The 10,260-nt window shown below is 39.8% G+C and overlaps 1 protein-coding gene across 1 annotated transcript; it reads left to right on the top strand.

Annotated features, from left to right (window-relative positions):
* Positions 1–903: 903 nt before the first annotated feature.
* LOC102294670 (probable global transcription activator SNF2L2) lies at positions 904–8,537 on the top strand. Its single transcript, XM_005929765.2, has 6 exons — positions 904–1,219; positions 2,863–3,092; positions 5,358–5,463; positions 7,081–7,182; positions 7,317–7,461; positions 7,580–8,537. The coding sequence occupies exons 1-6, from the start codon at positions 1,124–1,126 to the stop codon at positions 7,711–7,713; spliced, it is 813 nt and encodes a 270-aa protein (XP_005929827.1). The 5' UTR covers positions 904–1,123; the 3' UTR covers positions 7,714–8,537.
* Positions 8,538–10,260: the final 1,723 nt, after the last annotated feature.

Raw genomic sequence — 10,260 nt, 5'->3', positions numbered from 1 at the left:
CACATTATAAGACACTTAAATCACGCTTTCTCATTCTGATGCTCAGTTTGAACCTCAGCAGATCGCCTGGAGCATGCTTACGTGCCCAAATGCACTGAGTTGCTGTCATATGATTGGCTCACCATATATTCGTGTTAGGGCGCATAAGAGTAGGCGTACCTAATAAAGTGGACGAATATAGGAGTGTATGTATACTGTAGTAGGGTAGCATGGCATGACAAATAGTCTGTAACTCGTGCATTATGATTTTCTCTCACTGAATTCCATTCAGCTGAGATCCTCCACTTCACAAGTATTTCCACTGGACAAAACGATGTTGCTCTGACATCAGACATTTTTTTAAAAATTTTTTGCATATGTTTTTCTGTGCTGTTACATGTGCTGTTATCCAGCAGCAGCCTTTTTGGTTTGTTTTTTTGTGCACATGTTAGGAAGAAAACTCTAATTGCTTTACAGAAACCACATGGCTTTGAATACTTGCCTAAAGTAGAAAAACTCCCTTTTTCTTGTTTTTTTCTGCAATTGCTGCAGCTCAGCGGCTCGGACTTTGCAGAGAACTTTTTTTCTTCTTTCCTTGCTGTCTCGGCTGAGGAATTAAGTGTAATCTGAGTCAATATTTATGCATTAATCACCCTGCTGGAATTCCGAGGCGGCTGCACATTCAAACGTGCTCTCGAGTGAACTCATGAATGTCCGTGCTGCTTTCAGGCTTGGACTCCTGGTTCCAGCAGGAGTTTCTTGCTTGCCTTAGTTGATAACGAACAGTACGATCCCTCCAAAATACAGTGCAGATTTTTTTTAAAAAGAAATAATAAAAATAAAAAAGGACCCGACAACTTTAACAGAGGGGTAGGAAGAGAGAAAGAGAGAGAGGGAGAGAGAGAGAGAGAGAGAGAGAGAGAGAGGAAAGAAAAAAATAATAACGTCTGGCAACAGTCGATATTAAAAACATGCAGAGGGAGACAAGCTCGGGGCCTTCCAGAGTCAGGAAAAAGACTTCGGAGAGCTGCAGACGGGAGATGGGTATGGCATTTGTATTTTCCCCCTGCCCAATGATTTGTATATGAAAACATAGCGCTTTTATTCTCCCCCCTTCTGGGCTCTGCTTCTGAGTGATCAGCTGATGAAGAGACTAGCAGCTCGCCGCTATGCTGGCTTGCTAATTCTCTCCCCCACAGCTGCAGCCGATCCCGATAACCAGCCTGCAGATTGCAGTCAGGTAAATATCCTCCTCCATGTCTTTTCTTCACAGGCTCAGGATTCAGCCAGGGTACATCGCATGGGAAGAGAGGAAGAGATGGATAAAATGTGTGTGTATGTGTGTGTGTGTGTGTGTGTGTGCGCGCACGCCAAGGAAAGAGAGAGAGTGTATGCGTGTGTGCGCGCGCGCGTGTGAGTAAGAGGCAGGGAGAGAGAGTGTGTAGGTGTGTGTTGTAACAGATGAGAGGGAATCTTTGCCAGATTAGTCAGGGAAGAGGCAGGCTTGTTAGGAGATAGCACAGGCATGGAGCATCACATGCACACTCTGACACCCTTCCACTCCACATGCACAGTCAATCAGGCAGCTCTCAGCTGTGTTATACATCTTTGAGGATTACCCTCTATCCCTCCAGTATTCCGCTGGAACGATTGCTTCCCCTTAGAGGGAGTAGCGGGGCTTTTCAAAGCCTACATTTGAGCCCCGAACAATGATGAGCAGGATTTCTATTGTTGTCTCTAGTGCTGTTGTCTCCTCTAAGTCAGCTTCTGCTATGTCTTTTTTATGGTTGGAAGTGCAGGCATGTATCTTCAGTCCTGTTTTTTTTTTTTTTTTTCCATTTTTTCTAATTCTGCATGGCACCGTTCGCTGCTCCTTGGATCAGTGTGTGTTAAATATCTCAAGTTTGCGTCCTTGAGAGATCAGCAGGCGTGCTGTATTATATGATGTGAAGGCTGATGTGTGTACTGTATGATCCTGTATTATTGATGCATCAATATTCTGTTCAGATTGGACAGCATGCCCTCTCTACCCCCCCCCCCTCCAGCTGCTGCTGCTGCTGCAAGAGCTGCTTGTGCTGCATGCACACTCACTCTTGTTTCTGGCCTCTAATTGCCTTTGTGGAAAACACAGTGGTCGCTGCATAATCGAAAAGGAGCGGATGAAACGGTTGAACATAACTCGGGATGCTGCACGCACCCTTGTCAAACACCACACACCTAAAATAATGATTCCGGCTCTCTTTTTTCTCTCTGTCTTGCATGCACAAGGCTGAGTGCAAAGCAGCAAAATATAGATTCATATTTATGGCACAATGGCATTTTTAGACTCTGTGCTTTGACAGAAAAGGGCTTCCTCGAATCCATTCCGACTCGTCGTGCATTAAAAAATAAGCATCCCCTCGATAATCATCTCACATCAAAGCCCACAGATCAAATAATCTGTCCTAAATTTGCAGAGACGGCACTGGGTTGCTTCAGTCCATGTAAATTCAGATGCTATTGTAATAAATAAATGAGTCCTGATTCATTTGAATACAAAACCATGCTCTGTAATTCCAAATGCCTGAATTCCAGCTCCTAATTAGATGGAGACTTAGAGTGCTTTAATTTGGAGGTTTTAAATTTAGAATCTGCAGTTTGTCGTCTTAAGCGCTTCAGGTTTGCGTCTGGGAAAAACACGTACTATGCGTTTTCCCGAGAGCTTTGACATGAAAATCAAAGAGGCCAAGTTAGAATAAACAGAAAATAGAAGTTTTGAAATGAACTCTTTCCTCCCATTCTCTAGCAAATATTCTCTCTCCTCCTCACAGTCTTTGTGTTGCTGAAGTAGGAACTAAACAAAAAGAAAATACATGTGCATTTACAAGATTTCCCCACCCACAGCTCGAGGCAAGAGAGAACGGTTCTCTAGAGGACATGGAGGAGGACATCAGTCTGAAGAAGCGTAAAGGTGATCATCAAGCAGTGAAAGACCTGAAGGCTGGGCAAGAAACTGGCGAGAAAGTCAAAAGGAAGCGAGGGCGCCCACCAGCTGAGAAACTCCCTCCAAATCCACCTGAACTCACCAGAACACTGAACACACTGGTGGATATGGTCATGAACTACAAAGATGGGTGAGGGATGTGAAAGACGTTTGGGCTGTGTCAAAAAAGTCACTATTTTTAGATCTCTTTTTAATTACAAAAAATGAATATAATGTTTTATTTGATAATATTAACCTTTTGATGAGCATGATCTCATTCATACTGATTGATTTTAGTTTTTTTCCATGTAATCTATATTCATTATGCATAAATTTAAATATTTCAAGCTTTTTTGATTTTATTTTGACTATTATGGCTTATACCGCATCAGTGTGGTACGACATGGAGGTGATCAGCTTGGGGCACTGCTGAGGTGCGACTGAAGCCCGGGTAGCTTTGACAGTAGGGCTTAGCCTGTATTAGGTGGTTCTCATCTTCTGTTTGACGAAACCTCATGTATTCTACGAGCAATTGGGAAATAGATTTGGGCCTGTGCTGCCAAGTCCTCCTGGAAAAGGAAAACCAGATCCCCTTCAAGCTTATGAGTAGATGGAAACATGAAGTGGTGTAAAAATCTCCTGGTAGACACCTGTGTTGACTTTAGCCTTGATAAAATACAGCAGACAGACTGCAAACTTTGCACTAGCCACCTTGGATTCAGTGGCTTTTCACGCTTTCTCCAGACTCTAGGGCCTCAATTTCCAAATGAAATGCGGCATTTTCTTTTCATCTGAAAAGATGACCGTGGGCCACTGAGCAACGGTCCGGTTCTTTTTCTCCTTAGCCCAGGTAAGACGTTTGTGATGCTGTATCTGGTTCAGCAGTTGGCCGATGTCAAGAATGCAACAGTTGTAGCCCCTTTCCTGAAGAAAGTCTTTGCATAGTGGCTCTGACTCTCTTTGTGAAGCTCTCCCAAGTTCTTGTATAAACTTTTCCATTAATATACTTTAGTACAGCACTTTGTATATAGCAACCCCTTTTCACTAATCACCTTCTGTGGCTTACCTACCTTGTGGAGGGTGTTGATGATTGCCCTCTGACAACTGTGAAGTCAGCAATCCTTCCTGTGACTGTGGCATTATGTACTGAACTCAAATGAGACATACACACTATTTAAACTCTAAGAAAAAGATTCTGTTAATCTAAGGTACTGGACTTCCGATTTCCGTGAGCTATAAGCCATGATCATCAAAATGAGAACAAAAAAGGCTTGAAATATTTCACTTGTGACAAATAGAGAACACATGTAGATTCTAAAATTACATTTGTTGAGATGGTCTTATAGCAATTCCTACAAAACTGTACACCTGATTACAGCTTAAAGGGGACCTGTTATACCCTATTAGACAATTTTTTGTATAATGAAGTCAGCATATGTGTAAGTAATCCCAAAGGCTAAAGCTCAGGGTTCAGTATAAACACACTCAGAGTTTTCAGCTCTTTGTGTTTGTATGGTGTCAAAGCGAGGGGATATCCCTGATGCAGTCATTTCAGGCACTCAGCTCCGAACGTAGGCCCAGTGGCCCCCACCCACCTGCTGTTCAAACCTTCTGTTTGCGAGGAACAGCCAGCCAGAACAAAGCTGGTTCAAAGGAAGCGGCCAAAATAGTTTAGTTCATACAGTGAATAAACTGTGGTACTGCACCAGGGTCTAGGATGAAGCTACTGTAGCTGAATTCAAGACTAGAAATACGGAATTAGAAATGACCGTAGTAGGTCCCCTTTAAAACTGATTGATTAAGGGATTCTTTTGATATTATCATTACTATTAAAAGTATTATATTTAAGTAAATTGGTCTATCCAGGGACAACAGCACTGTAGTGCAATGATTAGTTCTGTTGCCTCAGCAAGAAGCTAGCTGGACCTTTCTGTATGATGCATGATCTTTGCATTGCAGAAAATGGATGGATGGATGGATGGATTGTGCAGTGGGATATTTTAACAAGAGAGTTTTAACAAGAGAGTTTTTTAGCCTAGCGACTCAGTGAGGAACCAGAACACTTATTTCTCTCACCCCCTGCTGCTGGATTGAAGCAGAAGTCAAAAATTTCAGCTTTAAACATTTTGCGAGTCTAACCTAATACCTCACAGGGATTTCAGGGAAACCTGCCTTAAAAATCCCAGTGCAGCTACTCACTTTGTCAAGTTTTGAATGCTGAACATTGAATCAATCAGCAGTTTATTTTGGGATTGTGCCTCCTTCATAATTTAGTCATGAAAAGACATTGTATGTAAGTGTGGACTGCAAGAAAACATTATCAGGAATAAGAAAACAAAATGTCTTACAGAAATTGACAGAATAATTAAACATTTTTCCTATTGTCACGAGATTAAAAGAAACATTGTGTTTCTAGGTTGGGACGGCAGATCAGTAAAGGCTTTGTGCAGCTTCCCTCTAAGAAGGAGGTACCTGAGTACTACGAACTGATCCGAAAGCCTGTGGACTTCAGAAGGATCAGGGTTTGTGTCACTGAATACCCTCACAACTCCGACACAATACAGATTTCACTGTTACCTTTTCTACGAAGATAAAATTGAATGAAAAGGGGGTGAACCATAATACATCAATGGCAAGTGGGAGTCTGTATTCAGTATTCAAAACCTTCATTCAGTAAACAGTGATCAAGAGGACTTAACTAGAGCTTAGGTATACTATATAATACAAATATGTCAATGTATTTTAAATACACATGGGTTGAACAGAAAGAGCCTTAATATTTTTATGCTTAACAGACTCCACAAAACTAGAACTTTTCTATTTATCGCCATTGTAAGAGCTAAACGCTAGCATGTTTCTATTAAGCTGATGGTTTAGCACGTAGGTTTACCATGTTCCCCCCCATCATCCTTACAGTCAGACTGTAGAAAAGACAGCATGTGGTGTAAAAATGTTGTTGTTGTTTTTAATTAATGTAATACACACATAAAAACAACCAACAAAGGCCAACTACACACTAAAGTTCAAGTCAGTTGATTTTTGAGGATTAGAAAAAACAAATGTTGTACATATAAACAGGCTCATTTATACCCAATGTTGTTGCAATTACTTATTATCAACAGATTAGTGCCTCCAATAAGCTGACAATAAGTTGACTTAACAACAACAGCTGGTTATCAGCTAACCTTATGCCAGCTAATGTTAGGCTCGAATGTCCCAAAAATCAAACGTTGCCTCTGACAAACAGTTTGATTTCGTTCTCGCAGCGTAGGAGAATTTATTCACTAAGTGTCCAAGTCCGGCAATGTTACATCCACTTCAAAGAAACTCGTACTTACAATGGCTAACAGCAGCTAACAGAGGCTAACAACAGCAAAAACGGCAGCACTTAGCGACAGAAAAGTTCAGGATATTCTCAACAACTCACCTCAGTATCGCCGTCATTGGACAGAAGTTAGCTTAACTGAGTCATATTGGACTCCTTTTGTAAAGCTTTACACCCTCCTCCAAATTTAACAGACATGGACACATACTGACAGCTGAGGTCAGTGAGTGTAGGGTGTAGGCTGACACCCTACACTCCGTACAGATGGCGACCAGACTTGTTTGTCCTACAACAGCCACCATAGCTAGATTTATGCACTTGGGAGAGGTAAGAAAACATAATTCAGTTGACTGCAATGTGCAATCTACTGACATCTAGTGGTGAGATTTTATACACTGCACTAACTCCAGAATATCACTTTGCCAGCCAAAATGTAGTTTCAGCACCAAACTTCCCATAAAGTCACAACCTGTTGTGTCTACATTCTGGCTTTGCTGCAAAAAGATTAACAGTAGTCATGTGACATGTGACGGTGCTGGTAGCTATTTTGTTACCTTCTCCGTTTGTTTGAGGTCTTAATGCTAAGATGACTGACAAGTCTAATTTCTTATCTAGTGTACAGACTTGAAGTGAGTGAGTTTTTTCTCATTTAATTCTCAGCAAAAAACTGAATAAGTGTGTTTTAGAAAAGTTCAGGAGACAATCAAGTATCTTTGTATTTTTGTCCTTTTTTAAAAAATTAAATAATGAACCAAATTAGTTTATAGTTTTATTGTTGTTGTTATTTGTCTGTTTTTATTACTGTATTTCATAGGAACGTGTTCGCAATCACAAGTACAGAAGTGTGGGAGATCTGGAGAAGGACATTTTCCTTCTGTGTCACAATGCTCAGACTTATAATCTGGAGGGATCACAGGTGAAGGGATTTCAGGAGGAATTCTTTCATTCACAAGCAGCAAAATAGTTTTTCTCCACGGTTCCTGTTATAAAAACTCTGATCGCGTGTGTATGTGTGTGTGTGTCTGTGTTTGTGTGTGTAAATCACTGCAGATCTATGAGGATTCTATTGTCATTAAGTCTGTTTTTGAGAGTGCGAGACAGAGAATCGTCACAGATGAAGAACAGAAAGAGACGGTTAGCGCCAGTCACAGCAATAATGGCGGTGGAGCTGAAGACCAGTTTGTTCCATCAGCAGGTGAGGGCTGTGTTTTAATAACTAGGGTGAATGGAGAAAAAGGAGTAACATTTTTGTTTGTCTGCAGTAGTGTTTTGTATTAGACTTATCATATATTTCTTTCCCTTTTTATAACCAGTGAAACCATTACCAGTTCAGATCAAGAAGGGGGCTAAGGAGCAGAGAAGCAGAAATACTATGGCCAAGAGGGTTCACAGTGATTTAGACAGCGATGAGGATCTAGAGGATAACACCACAAAAGATGAAGGTTGAACTAAAAGACCCTGCTCTTTTTGTATCCTTGTCCATGTCTATTCTCTGCCACATCCCTTTTCATTGGTTTCTTTATGTTGTTGTGTTTTTTTTAATTAAAAGAAAGCTCTTTGAAAATAACCGTGAAAGGACTCCTCAGTGTGAAGCACTTATAAAACAGTGCTTGTTTTTTAGATGACTCACATCACTCAAACACATCTTGCTGCACAGTGCTGTTCTTCTCATTTAGCTGGTCTTTTATAAGAATTATGATTTACGTTTTATCTGCTTTAGTCCCCGTGATAGCTTCTGCAGATATAATGTAAAGCACCAGTTTCATTGACTGTTTTTAATCAATATATTTGATTGTATGAAATGCCTTCATATGTCTTTGGAGCATGATATGTATCTCTGTCCTGAAGCTGGCTCCTCCAGAGGAAAACCTGCTGATGATGATGTGTTCAGGGCCAGGGCATCGAAGCACACAGGAAGGTCCGTTTAATGAATCGGAGATGAGCAAATTAGATTTGTTTAAAGTCTCTGAATGTGATTTTTAGAGTGGATACAAGTAAAAAGACATGTGACAAATACTGGTAGTATGCCTTTTGTTTGTTTCTGATACTTGATGGAATAAGTTTGGATCTAACCAGGGGTACTTAAGTCAAACATTTGTATCCCTTGTGCTACAGTATATTCACATATTGTACAGTTTGTGTGAAAAATAACAAAATTTCTTTTCATTTACTCTCCTACTATTTGGGGAGGATGAAAGACATCATTGTTAAGACAATCCCTCAAAAACCTGTATCACTTAAACACTTGCAAAATAAATTTTACCAAAAAGTCCCACTGGTTGGTATCGATTATTTTTAACCCGGTGAGCAGAACGAGATGTTAAAATGTTTATGTATTTGAACTGTATATAAAGAATCTGCCAATAGATGGTGCAAGAGAACCGTTTGTCTGGATCTTTGTCTATACAGAGACAGAATTCATTGAAATATACATTGTACAATATCATGTAGCAATTTAAACAGTATAAGAAATAAATGCAAAGAAATGTGATATATGCTAAGTTTATATTTACATGTAGTGCAATTTAATGTTATTATTATAGCGCCAAAAGTGCTTTATATTATTAGGTAAAGAGCTTACAATAGCGTACAGTAATATAGAGAAAACCCTAAAAACCAAATTTTGCACTTTTTCATCAATAGTTTCTTTAAAATTGTGAGATGGACAGTGGATTTATGACTGGCATGCACAAATTGCACAAGCTCTTAGCTCTCTTGCCATATGTGCTCATGGAACCAGGTATAGCTGACGGTAAATTGTGATCAACAGCTCTAGCATATGCTTCAGTCATGTTCTCCAGTGTTACAGCAGTTACATATGGGCCCATCTGTGGCAGTGTCACAGCCTATCTGTGCCCACCCAGTCGCTCATCTTGAAGACGTTCAATTCGTGTTATTTAGAAAAGATAAACAGCAAATAAACATAAATAGCATAGAAGCCTTCACTGATTTACTGTATATGTTGAAATTTACCCTAGAAAGAATTTCAAGGCTTTAGACGCAAAGCTGGGAGCTCTCATGCAGAAAGTTAGACTGATGCAGGCTCATATCTGTTGAATAAACCAAAGAAAATTGAAGTTAAACAGCTACTCACTGCTCACCAAACTCAATGATCAACTCCATATGTTTTCATGTAACCCATAAACAAACAGAAAACAAAAAGTAGTGCTTTTCTGTGTCGTATTACATTAATCTGTTTCTTCATCTTCTGCCTGTAGTTTCATTAATACAAATAAAAAAAAATTCTAATTCTTTCATATTGATTTAGGCAGATTAAGGTTCTTTAAAGATCAGGCTGCATCTCTTTAGCTTGTATGTTCTGCTTCCTTTGCCAACCACCACTTTATATTACCTATGCTGTTTTGCACTGTGAAGCAAAAAGGAAAGTTTTAAGTTTATATGAACCACTTTAATTCAATTATACGCCCTTAAAATGAACAAAACAGCCAACATGGAAGTACCAAAAGTTTAGTTCCACTAATTACCACTTCATGCTGTTTAGTAAAGTAAGTCAGTCCTCATTTCTATAGCTTATTTCTTTTACCCCCAGCCATTTGTCTGGTGTTAGTTGACAAGTTAGCGCTCCAACAAATCACTGAAGGCTTCACGTCAGCAGTCCCCAAACCAACGGGTTACATCACACAAATATATCTGCATATTTAGTGTGTAGTGTCCATCGAGCTCGTTCGGTAAAAGCTACAAAAAGTTAATGTTTGCTATGTGAAATCATTTGCTCTTCAACATTTAATAAATTGGAAGGTGTCAGAAGTACAAAGCTTTTTGCAGGTACTTACAGATTAACAACATCCTCAGAGCAGCTAAAAGGCGTAGGCTCTTACAATAAATAGCTCTGGGAACAAAATGGCACATAGGACTATATCTTTGTGATGAAAACCTCACAGAAAATTACACATAAACCTAATGGAAGTGTAAGGATAGAGATATTGCTGAAGGTAGCTGCGCTAATGGTTTTATCAAATTAGCGCAGCTCCAG

This window comes from Haplochromis burtoni, unplaced genomic scaffold (assembly GCF_018398535.1).
Source record: "Haplochromis burtoni strain Fernald_Lab_line unplaced genomic scaffold, NCSU_Asbu1 Contig_107, whole genome shotgun sequence".
Taxonomy (NCBI): Eukaryota; Metazoa; Chordata; class Actinopteri; order Cichliformes; family Cichlidae; genus Haplochromis; species Haplochromis burtoni.
The sequence above is the reverse complement of the archived record's forward strand: the minus strand, read 5'-3'. Positions and strand labels throughout refer to the sequence as shown.